Source organism: Mastacembelus armatus, chromosome 15 (genome assembly GCF_900324485.2).
Source record: "Mastacembelus armatus chromosome 15, fMasArm1.2, whole genome shotgun sequence".
NCBI lineage: Eukaryota > Metazoa > Chordata > Actinopteri > Synbranchiformes > Mastacembelidae > Mastacembelus > Mastacembelus armatus.
This window is the reverse complement of record NC_046647.1, coordinates 1,036,546-1,056,462: the sequence shown is the minus strand read 5'-3', so window position 1 is coordinate 1,056,462 and position 19,917 is coordinate 1,036,546. Positions and strand designations below refer to the sequence as shown.

Here is a 19,917-nt window from a genome sequence, read left to right as displayed (position 1 = left end):
TGCCTCGACCGGTTGGGGTGAGTGGATAGAGCAGAGAGAAAAGAACCGCAACAATAAACAACAAATAGACACTGCAAGTTGGTGGGGCCAGTAACTGCACATCAGCGATAAACAGCTCCAGGACCAGGGACACCTGCAGAAGGTACAGAGAGAGAGAGAGAGGGAGGGAGAGAGCACAAACTAGGGGAGAGAGAGAGCACAAGGTTAGTAACATTCAATGGTGGAATATACATGAGGTGGGAGAGAAGGGGGGGGGGGGGTTAGGGTAGGGGAGCTCAGTGCACCGATGGTCCTCGGTCAGTCTAGGCCTATAGCAGCATAACTAAGGGATGGTTCAGGGTTGCCTGAAGCCAGCCCTAACTATATGCTTTGTCAAAGAGGAAGGTTTTAAGTCTAGCCTTAAAAGTATAGAGAGTGTCAGCCTCCTGAACCCAGGCTGAGAGCTGGTTCCACAGGAGAGGAGCTTGATAGCTAAAGGCTCTGCCTCCCATTCTGCTTTTGGAAACTCTGGGAACCACAAGGAGACCTGCACTCTGAGAGCGAAGTGGTTTATTGGGATAATATGGTACTATGAGATCTTTAAGGTATGAAGGAGCTTGATTATGAAAGGATTTGTATGTGAGAAGAAGGATTTTAAATTTTATTCTGTATTTTACAGGGAGCCAATGAAGAGAAGCCAATATAGGAGAAATATGATCTCTCTTGCTACAGGTGTTTAACATTTTAGTGGGCAGTTTAAAGATGATGGCTGACCTCTTTCACCAAGGTGTTAATATGACCATGAAGGTTTCTGCATGATGTGAACACCCAGGTACCCAAAACTGACTGTCTCCACTAAGATCCCAATGACCTTAAGAGTTGGTAGCTTTTTTTTTTAAACATACATTTTTAAGTTTTGGAACTTTTGTTATATTTAACATGACAGATAGAGGGTGGGGTCTGTAAGAGCAGGAACTAACAAACAGAAAGGAGTTCATAGCAAAACCCAACAACACTCTTTTTCTCTAATCAAATCTCTTTTCATTGCACAAGTCTTCTATATGAAAACCCTAAAACAGAAAATCAAAATAAAAGTTCATATAGTCCACAGTAACTAAGGATCTCTTCAATAACTTGGCAACACTTCAACTTAAATTTACAAAACGGAGTCCATACACTTAACTCCTTAAATCTTGGGCAGAGTAAGGTTTTAACCAGTCAAGTCAAGTTAGAGAAATCGGATCCATGGGAATTACAGATACAGGTAATGAGTAGGCCATAAGACCACAGGTCAGGTCACATGTTCAGGTCAGAACATCAGGAATCATGTGACATTGTCAGGAGTTGGATTCAGCCTTCAGGAATTGGGTGATCAGGTGAGGCCTTCAGGACATTTAGTGCTCAGGTTAGGCCTTTATGAATTAGATCAGGTCCTCAGAGATCAGGTTAGGCCATCAGGAGTCAGGTCAGGTTAGGTCTTCAAGAATCAGGTGTTGTCTTCGGAAGCCAGATTCAGTTCTCCGGAGTCAGGTTAGGTTCTCACGAGACAGGTACTAGCTTATGGAGTCAGATGAGCTCTCAGGTACCAGGTTAGCTCACCAGAGGTTAGGCTATGTTTTAAGAAACAGGTAAGGCTTCCGAGAAACAGATTTAGTCATTAAGAGTCACGTAATGCTTTCAGGAATCAGGTTAAGCCTTCAGGAGACAGGTAAGGTATTCGGGGATCAGATTTGGCCACCAGGAGTCAGGTAACGCCTTCAAGAATCAGGTTAGGCTTTCAGGAAACAGGTAAGGCCATTGAGAATTAGATAATGCTGTCAAGGATCAGGTGAGGCCTCAGAGATCAAGTTTTGGTCTTCAGGCATCAGGTTTTGGTCAGGCAAAATATCATGTCAGACAGGACTGGATGGTGAGCTTCGTAATGTAACATCACAATCTGGCAAAGGGCATATGGAAAATATCAGCTTAATCTTAAAATGAGCCTTTTAAAGCTACATAGGGAGCGGGTCTCCTTTCACAGAAGAAGCCATGTTGGGCAGCGATGATTCTACCAAACCAAATTGTCATGATCCATGTTCTTGGACTTCCTGGGTGTGGATTTTTATTTTGGTTTTTATTTCCTGTCACCTGGTCTCATGCCAGGTAGCTTTATGTTCATCTGTGTTTATTGATTCCACCTGCTTCTGCTCTGCCCTGTGGTTTTCTCCACCTTGTCTCTCTCCTAGTGTGTATATGTGATTAGGCAATGAGGTGGTGAGCTACACCTGTTCCTCATTTGACACAAATCCTGGTTCTAGGCAGGGAATCATGTTTTGTTTTTAAGGTGATCTGAAATACCTTTTTGTAGCATGACAAAATCACTCCTGTGAGGTCCTAAGTCTTTTGTGAAATGCTTTTGTAAAAACCCGACCAGATTCATCCACCACAGGCCACTTCTCAACCTGTCTACAGCAGGCCATCCAGAGTGACATGTCTGGCGGCATGTAAGGATGAGCTAAAGGCTAAGCTAAGTAGCTGAAGCACAACATTACAACTAACAATAATTGACCTGGAGTCTGACCCAGAGTGAGAAAAGCGGTCATCTCAGCCATCTCAGAGTTGGGCCATCTGAGCCTCAACAGGATGTTTTTGCAAGGTTAGTTCTAAATGTTGTCACCTACATTTATTTTGTTTTGTACGAGGCTTCATTAGCCAGTGACGATGCTGTTTTTATGTTGTTGGAACAAGGACAGTAGTGTATTAGCAGGAACATGACAATAAAGTTAAACATATTATCCCTGACAGTGTAAGTAAGGGAGGTTTCATTGTGTTTGCACTGCAAATACAATGTCAAACTTTTCATGTCATTAGTCAGAAGTTGTTTGAAATTACAGAAAACATTGACTTCAAAATTGCTGCTGAACTGCAGCAGAACTTTTCTGACCACTACATAAGTATATTAATAATGCAGCTTTTAGTTGTACTGTGCTGTTAACTTTACCACACCACAGTATAGATGGCAATATGTTTATTTTTTTCCTCAGGATGTGTAACTGTTTAGATGTAATATCATATGGTCAACTAGATTAGGTTTTATTACACACAGTAGACATTTTTTTTTAAAAAGCAATTTTTTGTTTAGTAAGCTTTGACCTTTGTAGTGATTCTGTTCATCTCTTTGCTGGCACAGGTGTACATGTGGACATTGTGCCACTGTGCCTACAGAGGTCATGAATGGCTGCTGCTAACTAATATATAAACATCAGACTATTTACAGTCACATCATCATTGCCTTTAGTAAACTTCACTTTGCAAGTTTGCCTATACTAGGTCACCAGAAGAGTCCAGCAGCATGAGGAGCCACCATTATATATGGCAGTAAGTACAATAATAAAATCTAAAAACAATGTGAGCTTCGTAGATAATTGGGTCACTTTCTGGGGAAAACCTGGTCTGGTAGCGAGGGACGGCATCCATCCCACTTTGGATGGTGCCGCTCTCATCTCTACAAATTTTGCTGAGTTTATTATCCAACCTAAACTTTGACAATCCAGAGTGGGGACCGGGATGCAGAGACTCAGTCGAAAACGCCTCTCTGAATAGTCAACAGAATAGTCAGATGTGGATTATTAAATATTAGGTCTCTTTCATCTAAATCTCTGTTAGTAAATGATTTGATAACTGATCACCAAATTGATTTACTCTGTCTTTCTGAAACCTGACTGCAGCAGGATGAATATGTCAGTCTGAATGAATCAACCCCCCTCAGTCATAAAAATTGTCATGTTCCTCGAAGCACAGGTCGAGGTGGAGGAGTAGCTGCAATCTTCCACTCAAACTTAATATTAAACTTTCATCCTCAGAACAATTATAACTAATTTGAGAGCCTCACTCTTAGTCTCTCACATCCAAACTGGAAAACACAAAAACCAGTTCTACTTGTCATTGTGTACCGTACCGTAACAATCCCAGGTTTCTTTTCAGCACTGTAGCCAGGCTGGCAAAAACTCACAGCTCTGTTGAGCCCAGTGTTCCTCTTAGCTCTCAGCAGTGATGACTTTGAGTTTCTTTACAGATAAAATCACAACTATTAGAGATAAAATTCAGCAGATGCTTCATATAACTACAATAAATGAATCTTCTACTACAGTAGCTCTTGAATCATCTGTAAGACCTCAGTTATGCTTAGACTGTTTCTCTCCCACAGATCTCTCTGAATTCACATCAGTAGTTGCTTCATCTAAATCATCAACGTGTTTCTTAGACCCCATCCCGACTAGACTGCTTAAAGGCACCCTGCCATTAATTAACTCATCTTTATTAGACTTAGTAAATTTATCTCTAGTATCAGGCTATGTACCACAGGACTTTAAGACTGCAGTAATCAAACCCTTACTCAAAAAGCCTAGTCGATCCAGGAGTCTTGGCTAATTATAGACCAATATCTAACCTGCCATTTATTTCTAAAATCCTAGAAAAAACTGTTGCTAAGCAGCTATCAGACTTACACAGGAATGAACTATTTGAAGATTTTCAATCAGGATTTAGAGCACATCATAATACATAAACAGCACTATTAAAAGTCACCAACAATCTTCTCTTAGCCTCAGATAATGGACTTGTTTCTATACTCGTCCTCCTAGACCTTAGTGCTGCATTCGACACTATTGACCACAACATCTTATTACAGAGATTGGAGCATGTGACTGGTATCAGAGGAACAGCGTTAAAATGGTTCCAATCCTATTTATCGGACAGATTCCAGTTTGCTCATGTCCATGATGAACCTTCCACACGCACAAAAGTTAGTTATGGAGTTCCACAAGGCTCTGTGCTAGGACCGATTCTGTTCACCCTGTACATGCTTCCTTTAGGATATGTCATTAGAAAGCACTCTATTAATTACCACTGCTATGCAGACGACACTCAGCTGTATCTATCTATGAAATCTGTTAACACAAACCAGTTAACCAGACTTCAAGTGTGTCTAACTGACATAAAGGCCTGGATGACCAGTAACTTTCTACGTTTAAATTCAGAGAAAAAAGAAGTTATTGTATTTGGGCCTAAAAACCTCAGAAATAACTTTTCTAAAATTATAGCTACTTTAGATGGCATAGCCCTGGCCTCCAGCACTGACAGGATGTGTCCCTTAACTCACACATAAAACAAATCTCTAGAACTACCTGCACAACATTGCCATGGAACATCCTGTCTCAAAATGACGCAGGAAAACTAGTCCATGCATTTGTTACCTCAAGGCTAGATTACTGTAACTCATTATTATCTGGATGGTCCAGTATCTTCATAAAAGGTCTCCAGTTAATCCAGAAGGTTCATCTTCTGTTATTATTTGCAGTACTGTGCAGAAGGTTTAGGCAGTTTAGATGTTTTAGATCCTGATGCCACAACAGCATCAGGTGTCTGATTGATCCCAGTTTCACTGTGCAGTCCATGAAGAACTATTTTCTGAGGCATGAAGAACCAGGAGTCCTGCAGCAGATGGTCTGACCCCCACAGAGCCCTGATCTGGGCAGTTTGGAGTCAGTCTGGGATCATATGAAGAGACAGTAACACTGGGAGTGTGAATGTACAGAAGACCTGCAGCAGCTTCTCCAAGGTGCTGCAAAGTACCAGGAGAAACTGTATGCAGGTCAAACCAGAGAGAACCACTGCTGGTTTAAGGGTAAAGGGAAGTGCTGCAGATACTGATTAGATTTAGGTTTGGTAACATTTACTGCATTTGGTATGAAGTTAAGAGATAAATGAAAGTCTTTGACATAAAAAAGCATGCATATGCAATAATTTATCTAAAGATACTGTACTTTTTGGCCACCTATAATCTGTGTTTCCTTAAAATGTACTAGACTCATTCTAAAATAAATGTGCATAAACAGAAAGTAAATGAAATACTATTGACCAGGATTTCATCCTTAGGGGGGGCTTAGCTTAGCCCTCAGTATTGTTGCTGATAACACTACCTACCTATATCAGTGATTTGTGATATGCAGCCACATCCTAAGCTGCTTCCTTCCTGTATTTATTGTGCCAATGAGTCTAGCAATGTGCTGTTATGCAGCACTAGGTGGAGAGCTAATTCAGCTAACATTAGCTCCTTTGCTGTTGGCAGGTCTTTGAGGAGACACACTGAAGGGGCCTGACTATGTTAATGAGCTGCATTGTGACGTATGAAGGTGATCAAATTTGAATCAAGCTGTTCTGACCATCGGTTTTTAACAAAGCTAGCTTACAGAAACAACACTGGGTTGTTTGCTGACACTGACATTGGGGATCACTAGGCCCAGGTAAAAACAAAATACATGTGAAAAACATTAAAAGTCAGTTTAGCATCTTATATCCCCTTTAAAGGTGACAGCCACCATATTCTCTACATTATTGTACAATAGCAAGACTGCTTGAGTTGCAATTAAACACTGAAGTGTTGCAGCACATTTGGAAGTTATGTTTATTCCATAACTAAACCCTTGCTTTCTCTTTTATTACCTAATGGGATTAATTATCCTGCAAGGAAGCAGAGTGACTAAGCTATGCAGTTTTTCACAGGCTTAGTCTGTCTAGAGGTAAATCCTTTTAGATTTGTTGCACTGCAGAGCTTGAACTTGTTGGATTTATTGAGGGTTGCTTCTTTAGTAAGGCTTGTTACCATGTTAACCCCCACATCCACTGTAGGGCACATAAAGAACAAGGCCAAAAAAACATACTAAAAACAAGACAGGATGTAGCCTTTCTTTCACCTCCTAAGACCTGAGCATAAAAGAGACTACCATGTGACTGAGGAAAATGTGTTGGTGGTCTGCAGCAATGACAGCTCTGCATCTGCATGCACACACTGTCACACACACACACACTCTCTCTCTGAAACACCCCACTTACAAAACCTCCCTGACCTTCCGTCTAATTGGACTTTAGGGTGAAGGGAGAGAATGGGTAGGGGTGGCTGTGGGAGTTGGAGCAGGGGTAGGTGGAGTAAGTGTGACCTTTTTTCCTAAGAGAAGATTCTCAAGACTTAGTGGGGACGATTGGTTTCTTTGGCTCTGCTCACAATTAGTTTTCTGTTACTGGATGGTCCCGGCATTTCTAGTGGGATTATTCTGTCAGAATAAGTGTAATTGAACTCAGACTAGAACACTGAATATTGGAAACATGCTTAGCCTTGCAGACTACTACATGCAGTATTGCTGTCTTCTATCTTTTACTTAAGTAAAGGTTACAGTAACACATTGTACAAGTAAACACCCTTTTACTAACGTTTACTGTAGTAAAGCTGCACTACTGTTTCACACTTTAATATACTGCATTATAGCAGTTTCAGATAGTGCTAAATTACATTATAGCGTATTACAACAGTTTGTAAATAACATTTTATTGTTATAGCTGGTCACAGTGGTGGTAATTTTAACTACTTTAAATATTGAAGTTTTATGTGTAAAGTTTGCATATTAAGTACAGCTGCCAAATAAATGTAATGTATGAAAAGTGAAAAATTTGCCTTGGAAATGTTGTGGTATAGAGGTTTGAAATGGCATACACTGGAAATACACATAGCTCTGTTTTGTACTAAAGTACAGTGCTTAAGTAAAGTCATAAAGTATAATTACTTTCCATCATTGGCAGGTACACACAGTACTGCTATTTAGCTTGGCACAATGTTAATACTTGTCAAACTAGTTGTTAGTTGGCTGTAATTTAACACTGCAAACTTCTCAAAATTTGTTTTTGGGCTATTTGTAGAGACAATCTCTTTAATGTCTGTTTGAACCAGATGGACTTGGGGCTCTTCACGGTCCAGGAGAGGTATTGTGTTTGCTGCACACCTCAGTACCACACATGGGGGTTCACCCAGGACCTTTCCTGACACATCAATAGGGATCGTCCTGTTGCAGACTCAGTCCAATTAAGTGTACAGATTAAGTGTGCACAGTAAACTAATCCTCCAGTGTGTCAAAGAAGCAGTTCTGCTTTCAGAAGTGAGGGGGACAGTGAAGTTTAATTTTCTTTATCCCCAACAAAAAGAGCGAGGGCAAGCCTCATTTCAGAGAAATATGAAATCTAGAGCTGCCATTAAATTGATAGGGAACTATTTTGATAATCAGTTAATTAGTTGGGTTATTTTTTAAGGAAGAAATGCTAATCATTCTCTGATTCCAGCTTCTCCAGTCTGAGAATTTGGTGAATTATTTTTTTAAAAAAACGGAATCTCTTTGGGGTTTGGACTGTTGGAGAGACAAAACAAGACATTAGAAGATCTCATTTTTCACTTTTTTTTTTAACATTTTATAGACTGCACAATTAAGTTGATTAATATAAAGAAATAGGCAGATTAACTGATCAAAATATCAAAATATTTACTCGCTGTCCTAATGTAGTTTAAAACTTTGCTGTGATCACAATGTCATGACTTCTAGTACTCCTGTAATTGCTTTTTGAAACCTCTCAACCTCTCATAACAAGTTTCACTACTAACCAGAGTCAGGCTGAATGGTAATAACATCAGCAGCTCACATTACCAAAAATAGTGTAAAAAAACTTTTAGGAGCATACACATCAGGTCATTGTGTATAAGAGGTATAACAGTCATGACATTTATCATAACTTGATTCATAGCAACATATACTGTATGAAAGGAAAATGAAAACACCTTGTCTTTGTCTGTAGCCATATACATAATATATACGCACATTTGTACCACACATTTCACAAATTGCAAGATATTTCACAACAACAGCACCAAAGAGAACTGATTCTTCAACCTCGCTAATACATTCATTCATTCATAGTTTTCCAGATACTAATAATCTATTAATTACAGAAGTCAATAATTTACAATAAAATAACAATTTTAAGGTACATTTCTAATTTCTCGTACTTTTATACTACAATAATTCAATTTAGCCTTCACATGCATCTGTCTGCCTAAATATTTTATAAAGGCTGTTAAATTTAAAATTTTCGCACACATCTCCATGATTGAAAAACCTGTTACTTTGTAGTGTTCCACAAAGCAAGTGGCCTTACTGATGCTGAAAAGCCTTTCAGCAGCTCATTCCTGTGCTTAGCTGCAGCACGGAATAGAAACTGTACACAGAAATTATGAGAACTCACAGTGGTATTAAAAATCACCAAAAAAAAAAAAACCCTTAGGAACTGCATTTTGAGAACGAAAATGCCACAAAGTGAAGACTTTTGTTGTAAAATGTTAAAATCCTCACCAAACTATAGAGAAAACAACACTGAACAATTGAGCCATCGTACTGTATGACAACACGTTCTCTGGATTACATTTTGGTTTAGTCCAAAATTAATACAAACAGATATACAAAAGATCTTTTTGTAAGCTGAATTTTTGCATCTGCATAAGCAAATTGCATTCACACATCGAATAGATTGGGTTTGGTGCTGACACTGGCCTTGCAGTGACCTTCAAACAGAGGCACTTTTTTCTTTCCTCGGTCCTGTGTTGAAGAAATCGGCCTTGCTTGTTCATTCATAATGCTGCGTTTTAAACATTCTTCTTTGCTAATTGGATCTCACAAACTGCTGCTGCTGGTGTTTGACAGCTTGCGTTCTTTTTATTAATCTACTCATTATAATAACATGCATCTACACAATCAAATAATAAGACACAATTCAGGAAGGTACCTTACTTTACACATTCTGTCACCAATCATATACCTCCTACTATACACTATGTACCACTTGTCTTGCAGCAGTATAGTTTTTGTCATATGAAGCTATTTTCTTTGTGCCCCCTGTGTGGATTTTTTTTCTTTTTTTTCTTTTTTTTTTTTGGACTAATAGGGAAACCTGAACGATCCCTCAGTAATCTCTGCAGAGTGTGTCTTTTTAAATATCAGTCATTTATGAACATTTTGTGCAAAATTCTTTCATGTCTTTGTTAGGTGAGCTTGTACAGGTCTTTGTACAAGGTGCCAGATGTGCAACTGGAATACATGAACTGCTACATGATGACACAGACAATTGAAAGAGGCTGAGCAAAACCAAACAAAGACAGTGAAAGCCAAGAAAACAACAAGTGTGTCCAGAGGAAACAGGATTCCATCTCTATCTAAAACATACATCATTCCAGAATTTTCTTGTCCATGGATTCCTTGCCATTGGTCCGCGAGTAAGGCTCAAAAGCAGAGGAGCTCAGGTAACGGGCGGAAAGTTCCTGCAGGTTGCCAGCCAGCGAGCCGGCCATGGACAGGGGATTGGAGGAAATGCGTGTAGCAACACTGCTGAGTAAGGAGGGCATGGGGAAGCTGAAGAGGCTGTGAGCTGCTGGTGAGCTCTGTAGGCCTGTCCCTGAGCTGGTGACGGCGGGTAGAGGAGGACTGCCACCCGCCGTGCCAGTGCTGCCACCGCTGCCACTACTACTGTTGCCACTGCTGGCTATGGACATGGAGGAGGGCCTTAGGGCAGAGCCCAGAGTGCCACTGCCGCAGTGGGGTAGGAGGCCCGGCAGGCCCGGAGGAGTCAGCAGCCGTCCCTGCTCCAGCAGTCTGAGAACACTGCAGGTTGCTGCTGTTTCTGAGACCACTGAACGCAGCTCAGAGTCCTTCCCTTGGTCCTTCTTCTGTTTAGTGCGCCGGTTCTGGAACCAGACTTTCACCTAGAGATGAACATAGATGCGAGTAAGATAATACATAGGTGAAATATTAATATATATTGCCTTTATGAGAGAGGTTATACAGAGAAAAAAGTTTAAGTTTGAACCTTTTCTATGCAATAATTTATATGTAGTGAACATGTACCAATTATCTGATTATCTCAATACTTGGAAAAAATTGCATCATGAACTATACAACTTTCTCTTTTACCCAAAGGTTTTGATCACTCAGCTAAACTGCACCACAGCACCTGTCCATCCTGAACCACATGCACTGGCTCACTAATGTAGAATAATTATATATGCAGGGATGCTTCCACACATACATAAATGTGCTCCAACAGTTAATGACTTTAGATTTTTACTGATCAAAAGACGCTGAAATTTTATTCAGGCATGTAAAATTGGACTGTTGTTGGATACTAACAGACAGGAAGGTAATTCAATCCAAACTTCCTCTCATCCTCTCATATTTAAACCACTGCTTAACTTTGTCAGCTTCATTCACTACAAAAGGTTCAAGCATGAGCACAGATCCGAAGACTTAGTTTGTCTTTAAAAACCAGCACAAAACTGATGATTGAAAAAAACAATAATTTTATTGTTTAGTGGTTTTATTCCTTATTGATAATTATGTTGCATAACTTAAGGCACGTTGTTAGTTAATTAAATCCTGAATGTATTATGTGTTTAATGTATGTGTATTTATTAATTATTGTTGGATTGTTTAAGCCAGTTATCAAGCAAGAAATCGAAATATCTGCTTGCGTCATATGAGAATTGTATTAACTGTAAGTTGAATATATTTGGATTGTGAGAAAACAACCAGTGTTAGATTGACAGTTTTTCACTGTTTTCTGTCACTAGCCTAAACAATTAATCTGAATGACATATTACCTGATCAGAAAAATAACTGTTAGTTGCAGCCCGGGTTCATTTAGAATAAATGTTCCAAGTTAAAATCACATTTATATCTCAAGGCACAAACCTGAATGACACATATAGGGTAATCATTGCCTTTCAGTGACCTGTTAATTACCACTATGTGATTTTCTGGTTGTGAATATAAAGGTGCATTACATAGGACAGAAGACTGCTTATTCTGGTTGTTTTGGAAAATTTAAAAGAGATGCAAATTTTCTCTTCATTCAAATGAAAGCCATTATCACCTCTACCAAAAAGTCCCAGTGCGCTATTTGTTTCAGACATGTTGCAAGTATTTTTTGCAGTGCATGTAGAGTACATCCAGTGAAATATCAAGATAGAAACAACCTCAGTCACTCTATCCCAGTGTATACAATGTCCAAAATAATGCATGGACTCAATTGTAGCATGACTACCACAACAGGTCAACATGTTCAATGTTGGTGGAGGTTACATTCTCAGTACAAAGAAAACAAAGTAAATCTGGTAGCTCAAACCAAGCTGATTAGGTGTGCACACAGCAAATGGCTGTCATTTTTACTGAAACAACCCATGAGTGCCAGGGAACAAAATGTTAATTTCACCACGTTGTCATTAAAAGGCAGATTAGGGTTAGACATTTCATTAGGAAAGAAGTAGAGACTGGAAGAAAATCATCAAGCCTTTGTCCTACTTAAATAGGGAGCGAAGGTTGCTTTTTTAATATTACATTCATGTGAGCAAAATAACATTTTCAGACACGTAATTGACTTGTTTGCTTTAATGTGGAAAAGAAAAGCGGGACCTGTGTGAAAAAGAGAATTTTACATTTAAAATGTGAAAAGTTAAAACTTTTTACACCTGTCGCTAAAAGGAACAGCAACAGATACAAGCTGTTGGTTATACTGTTCATTTTGTGAGAAAATGTTGGCCTGATGCAGATAAGGTCAAGGCTCTTTGAGCCGCATTGAAACTGCAACACATTAAATCCAAAGACCAAGCTGAAGGGGCTGCTAGCCGCTTCACACATTTTTGAAACTAAATATATAGATGACTGAAGCTTAAGCTAAAAAAATACCATAGTTTTGAAGCAGATGACCTGGGTCCAGTTCACAATGTACCTGGGTGACTTGCTTTGGAATCTGGTGCCAAACACAAAGTGCAAATGCAGTTCACCCACAGCAGACTGCATCACCCACTACTAAACCAAACATATGGCATGACCAGAAAATCTGTGCTTTTTCTATTGGCAGCTTTCATTTACAGCAAACATTTACACCAAACACTGCACAAGCTCTATTGACGCTACATTGAATTTATCAAGAAGAACAACTGATTATTTTGAAAAAATATGTTCACAGGGGAAATCCTTAAAGGTGCAATCTAAATGTCAACCAGAGCGCATATTCAAAACACTGAACTCAAATCTCTTAGCATTATGGACAGTAACTACATACTTTTAGTCATTGTTACAGAAATTTGTCTGTCTCTGTTTTTAACTATGATCAGCTGTGAAAGACAAAATTTGTGTTTCCTTTCTTTGACTCAAAACACTGTAATTATGCATGAGTATGCTACTTTAAATTATGTGGGCAAAAAGGTTTGAACCTTAACAGTAAACAAACTGCATGATTGTCTGACTTATCTACTGTCAGGCTTACAAAAGAAATGGTCCTTATACACATGATTATCTGAGGTCAAAATAGATGGTGGTAGTAGATGTCAAAAGGACATGACAGTAAACTAGTTAAAAAAATAAAAGCATATGTCTCCCTATTTACGTGGAACAAATTTATAATTTTTAAACCTTGTAGACACGACACGTGTATGACACTCACATACCTGCGTTTCAGACAGATTGAGCTGGCGTGCCAGTTCAGTCCGTTCCCTCCCAACCACATACTGGCACCTCTGAAACTCCATCTCTAACCGGTAGAGCTGCTCTGCAGTGAAGGAGGTGCGGGTTCGCTTGGGCCGGTCCAAATCCAAACCCTTCGGCAGAATAATCTCTCGGATAGAGCCTTTAGCATCTGCAACAATAAGCCCTCTGAGTTAACGCTAGGGAGACAAAGACCAACGAAGTGACAGGAAAAAAAAAAAAAAAACATCAAATATATGTCATTAAAATTTTTAATTTCTATGTATAGCCAGATTTTGTAGTCTTAATTATCAGAAGCATTATTATTATTATCAGCAGTAGTAGTAGTAATAGTAATAGTACTATATGGGCGCATGATATTCAGAATTCATAACTAAAAACTGCTTTTAGTTAACTAAATTTAAGTGCATGATGGATAACTTGATGTACTTTAAGACAAGTGCTGCTTGTTTAAATTATGTATTACAATGTAGTGACATCAGCCGACATTTTAAATTATTAGGTCAGAATACACTATCAGTCCAAAAATAAATAAATACCATGGACAGAAAACTCCAAAATACTGTCTTCTGTAAAAATTTCAGTAATGTATAAAGATATATTTTCTTATTTATACCAAGTGCTGACATATGTGTGTCCCTAACAAGTAAAGGTTACATAAAAACAAATTCATAAAAATAAATCAAATATGATGTGGTTCCAGTTTAAGTCACTCATGTAATCCATACCTGTATTACCACAAAACAGAAATTACATGTGTTGTCAAATTATAGTAAAGTAATAGCCTGCTGAACAAATAGATGCAGCATTTATTAAATGATAAATACAACTGTGCTGCAAGAAATTAATAATTTATTAATTATTATAATTTTAACAGTAAATACATACACAAAATAAATGTCCCAAAATAGCTAATCCTTTGTTGTTTTTGTGGTTTGTTTTAATATGCTCTCAGTGTTGGCCCAACAGTTATTAAAGGAAATTACATAAATGACACACGAGGCACCTAACATTCATACACAGAATTCCTCATATGATTTGTGGACAATAAATAGTGATTTTAAAAAACTCTTTCTTTGTCCTGTGTTTAAATATTTCCAATAATTCCAATAATTTCACCATGAAAATGTAATGGGATGCATACAGTATAAAATCCTGTAAGCATTTTTCCTTAAATTGAGGAGCTTTCACTTACACACACAGGTAAATATAAGTAAATTGCTCATTTGATTATTTAACATGAAACATAATGCACATAATAATTATTAATTATGTACACACATGAACTATAAAGGAAGACTGAACTCATTGCAGAAAGGTTGGTCTAATATCAAAGATAGATTTCCTTCTTTAACAATTAGCTTATTTTCATGAAAAATTACATTTTTATGTCACTCAAATAGAAAAAAAATCCAGAGGTTTCTGAACTTTAAACAGGGTCTTTAAATGGCAAATTTTTGATTTAGGGAGATTTTTGCTATAGTAATAAAGTAAAATCTTTCTAATTAAAAACAAATATTCAGCTTTTTCTCTATGTATCAATCACTTTCTTTTCAATAAAAAGGCTTAATTTTATAGCTTTGTTCCTGAATGTTTTCCTGATTCTAAAATGCATGTGAATGTAACAGCACTTTAGACTATATTACAGATATAGATTCATCTGATCTCTGTAGAGCTAAACTGAAAGTGTATTTAAAAAAAAGCCGAACCCCCCCCCAAAAAACACAAGTCTTACCTCGGACTAGTATTCTCCGACAGTAGTCTGGGTCCCCAGTGCTTCCCCTGTTTTTCTCGCAACTGTCCACGGTCCCAGAGGGGGAAAATGAGTCCTGCTGCTCCTTGAGGAAGCTTTTGGACAAGCTGCCTTGGGAGTCCTTGCCATCCTTCCCTTCTTTCAATCCATTCTTCAGCACCATTCCTTCCATCTCTTGGTTGTACCTGACGTCCATGCTCAGTTTATCCTCTTGGATCTGTAGGCTTGTCTTTTTTTCTTTTGTCAGGTTAAAAAAAATGCAGGATGTTACAGAGAAGACAGCACACCAGATCGTCTGGACAGTGTGGGTTTTAGTTGCAAAACTGCACCTTTCAGCAGGGCAGAGTCAGCTATCTAATGTTTGGTAAAATGCTTGTTGCCCAACAAAGTAACCCTGTTATCACTGACCAGACTCCCTTTGCCCAATGATCATGGACTTCTCTGTGAAACTCAACAGTAATTCAATGCCCCCCTTTCCTTGTTACATAGACATCAGATTGATAGATGATCTCCAAATAATCAGAGCCATGGATGCGCACTCACTGTTTCAATTGATTACGGTAATTTCGCTGCCTCCACATTTGCGTAACCTCATGAATACACTAAATTGTTTGGGGAAATAGATCAGGTCTTGATGGAGGGGTTTGCTCGTTCCGTCCCCCTCAGTTTGCCTGCTTTCAGCCCAGGGAATCAAGACAAATGATTGGTCTTGTCTCGCAACCAAGCCTCCCTGAACCCCACATGAATGCACACAATACCAGGTACGACTCTTCCAGACCTGAAGAAAGTTCGCGGGTGCTTCATTCTTCCATCTGCAGAACACAGCCAGTCATTTTTTTCCCAGACTTTTCGCGATGCACCTGATTACCACAGCATGTCAGTGAACTTTGATCCTGTTTTTCCCTTTGGGCTCTCTTGCCAATCAGCGAAATTCTGCAATGTGTGGACCTTGCCACTATGCTATTGTAGGCAAACGACACTGTGTAACAAGTAGAGAGAGAGAGAGAGAAACAGAGAGATAGGTGGAAAGGATAACGAACAAATCTACGCGATCACAATTTACGAAGGTAAAGACGACCCAGCCAGTTTCCGCAGTGAAACGCAAGGCTCTGCTTTAGTGGGAATTGTTTTAAGGCTTCCTGTGTTGTCCTGGGTTTATTCAGAGAGCAATGCAGAGCAACTCAGCGAGGTCCTTGCTGCTAATGCCCCATTCTTCAGTATTAAAATCATTGCACCACACAAGCCATCTTCAGCTCTCATAATCTTAACCTGCAGATTTGAAAAAGACAAAAAAGAGGAACAAACTTGTCATTAATGCTTAGACTGCCTACACTCTCTCACACATGCATACCCCTGTAACGGCCCCCACCTCTCTCCACCACTCGCCTTCCAGCCCACTACACACCCACCCAACCGCCAACTCTTAGCTATTTTCATTGTCAGTGCAACAATATCTCTGAACACAGCAGTGGCCAGTAATCCAATAAGACCATTGATTAGGCCACAATGATTCAATTCAAACCAATGGCCTAGTGCAAGGAGCATTCTCTGGCCCTTCTTGTCACCTTAGCTGGCCAGAAGCCCTCTCCAAGCTGCCCCCCTCCCTGAGTGCCATTCATGCCTTTATGGGAAACAGAGAGGAAAAGGAGTGAAAGATGGCAATTATCTAATTGGACTATTAACAAACAATTCTGTGACTGTGGCTGTACGGCAGCAGTCTCGGGTGGGTTTAAGGGCCGCATGTTGGACTAACTTTATTCACTGAGTGTTTAGGAGGCTGCTGCTTGGAGTGGGCAGGATCTATTGTTTGAAAAAGGTAAAAAGGAGGCTAAAAAGGGAGCGACTAAAGGGGACCTGCGCTTCTCAAGCTGGGGTGCAGAGCCCCATCCTGGGAAATAGATTGAGTCTTGGCCTCTCGGTGACACACAATGGCTGAAGAAGAGAAAAGACCGACATGTTCTGTTTCTACATACACAGAAATATCATACGCCCAGTATGCAAAGCATACCGCGTATATGGGGTACATCGACATATGACCTCTTTTAGAACTTACAGTGAGAAGTGATTTGAGACGAAGTATTTATGGAACTCCAAATGGTAGATCAGAACATTTTAAAATCTCTTAGCTTGGTAAATGATGTGCATCAACACATACATAGCAGTGCATTTATGTTAGAAATGTTAGTACTGTATATTAAAACACCACAACAGCAAATCTCTTGCTGTATTCCTTAATATAATACTATACATGTAAATTGTAAATTGTAAATTAGTAGCATAAAGTGGGTGAAAATGATGTTTGCTGGCTGACAAAATAAGCAGTCATTGTTTCCAGCCAAGCATTTTGTCTGCCAGCAATGTCTCCAGGCAGACTGAACATGAAACCTACAGCATTTACCCAGTGTCCAGCTGCTACTGTTAGTTTGTATGACCCTTTTCACTGTGTTTACTTAAACAGCCTGCTTCTGGTGAAACTTCAGTGAAGAGTGTCAGAAAATATAAATTAGGTTCATGTAAACTGCTCTTTGTTCGGTTTTAGCCAGATGCAGGTAGTTGAAAAAAACAGACTGAGAAATGAAGGAGGTGCATAACATGGCTATTGCAGCTTAGCTGCTAATGCTAATGAAGGGGATATTGTTTTGGCTCCTTTTAAAAAAAATCAGGTGTTAAAGCCAGACATTGTAATGGTGTGAGAGAATCAGATATCAGGCTGGATATTCCTGAACTCTGACTCAACTTAATCTTTTTAAAAGATATTTATAATCATATCAGGAGATCTTTAAGAGGGCTTACAATGATATAATTTGAGTATGAACCAAGACTGTGGTTAAATAGTTTAAACATTTTAATTTAACCTTGAGCTACCAAGATGTATTATTTCTGCATTTAGACGTCTGGCAAATGTCCACACAGACCTGGAAGATAACAAAATTTATACAACACAGCACAACCCATGAAGTGGTGCAGTTATGCAGGTGCAAAAATATGAGGGTGGACCAGCATGGTGCACTACATTAGACGGAGACCAGCTTTTGGCCACTGTGGTAATGCACCATGATGATAGCATTACTTCACTTCTAAAATATTTCTGACCCCTACTGGTTATGACACAAAATATCAGAAATACACTATATGATGATATTAGTTAGCTCTCATTTGAAAATTATTTGGATTTGTTATATGTAGGTTGTTGCACAGTCGCAAAAGCAATATACAGAAAGATGATGATGTCCCAATTAAGTCAAATATCCTTCAGATAAAATTTTATGCACTTACTAAATATGAGTAATGGACCTATTAATCTTGTCAGAGCTGTAGATTCTGAAAATAAAAACCAGGAGTTCCTTTACAGTTATATACAATTCTATTTCCAGTTTTTAATACATATGTAAAAGATATTTAGATTAATCATATCATATCAAGATTTAGATGTATCATATACAAAATAAAAAAAATCTGGCCTAATACAGAGCCCTGTGGCACCCCACAAGCAACTTTTAATTATTTTCAATTAATTTACATTTATTTGAACATCCTGGTAGCCATTCTCAAGCACCAATGAGATCAATATAGTGATTTACCATCTACAGTGCATATTTATTATGTTATGGTGCACTTGATATTTCCTCCACTAGTTCCATTGTTGCCCCAAAATAATCCAGTTCTAAATTTGTAGTACTGTACGTAATGAATGTGCTCATGTAAAAATAGCACATAGCATTTGTAACAGACCAGCTGCAGAACTTTTTCTCTGAACTTCAAAGTACCACAGCGTTGGCTTTTGGTGCGTCTAGTCCAGAAGAAAATTACATGTCAGCTATTTAATATTATTGTAGAATATTGTGCTGAAAAAAGCTTTCATAATATAATATATGTACTATGTTAACCTGTACATATGTACTATTAAACAGCAGTGCTTGACTAAACATTATCCTTGATCAATATGGCGTATATGGTGTTTGGTCTTCACCTTCAGTTCTTCCTTAATCACATCATAAAGCCATAATTCAATATTCATACAGGAACCTTAAAACTTTACAGCCAAGTGCCCCCCACCACACACACACATGCACAGAGCTGTGCAATGGTCAAATTACACCATTGCAGCAATGAATCACCATATTATCAGTGCTATATTATATTTTAAAACAGCAAAGCTTTAGTGACATTACAAAAAGAACACTGTTGGAACTGGCTGGACAAAAAAGGGGGTGAACTTTCAATGGAGGAATTGGGAAGTTCTGTTGCAGGACCTGCTGAGATGCCAGCGTGTTTATTTATAATGGCTTCCTTTCTACTGCGACTGTGGCACACATACTTTAAATAGTGAGTTAACACAGTCAAAGGAGGTTGAAGAAACTACCATGCACCTAATGCAGTATTAATGCTTACTGTAATTGCTATAAGGTGGCTCTTTGTGATACTGTTATCCAGACCCAGAGCTACTTGGCACTTTGTGGCAAAGTCTTTTAGGCTCTCTAATACAAAGTAGGTTGCTGTGGAGAGCACAGGCCTTGGAGAGCCTTGATGTCTGATTGACAACATGGTAACTCAAGATGAATGGTTACATTCAAAGCACTTCTTTACTTTTCACAAATGTGGTGATTATGTTCCACAGTAAGAGAGCAAGCTGTTCTTGAACCCTCTAAATAAAGAGCTTGTTTACATCTATGGCACAGGGTTACACTGGCAGCTGTTCTCAAAAATTGTTGAGCGGTGATGGTTTTCACTGCAAGTATGGAATTTTTATCCTGCTTTTTTCCTTTGGCATCAAAATCCTTGGTACCTTATGAA

The 19,917-nt window shown here is 38.8% G+C and overlaps 1 protein-coding gene across 1 annotated transcript; it reads right to left on the bottom strand.

Moving 5' to 3' along the window:
* Nucleotides 1–10,057: 10,057 nt before the first annotated feature.
* Nucleotides 10,058–15,319, bottom strand: vax1 (ventral anterior homeobox 1). Its single transcript, XM_026309910.1, has 3 exons — nucleotides 15,106–15,319; nucleotides 13,334–13,521; nucleotides 10,058–10,591 (listed from the first exon to the last, which is right to left on the bottom strand). Exons 1-3 carry the CDS (start codon nucleotides 15,317–15,319, stop codon nucleotides 10,058–10,060), a joined length of 936 nt encoding a protein of 311 aa, XP_026165695.1.
* Between the last annotated feature and the right edge of the window lie 4,598 nt (nucleotides 15,320–19,917).

Bases quoted from the DNA above. Each gene is read 5' to 3' on its own strand.
- vax1 (XM_026309910.1), bottom strand. From the start codon at position 15,319: ATGGACGTCAGGTACAACCAAGAGATGGAAGGAATGGTGCTGAAGAAT. The intron at 13,522-15,105 runs GTAAGACTTGTG...TTATTGTTGCAG, and splicing joins TCGGAGAATACTAGTCCGAG to ATGCTAAAGGCTCTATCCGA. The intron at 10,592-13,333 runs GTATGTGAGTGT...GTTCATCTCTAG, and splicing joins TCAATCTGTCTGAAACGCAG to GTGAAAGTCTGGTTCCAGAA.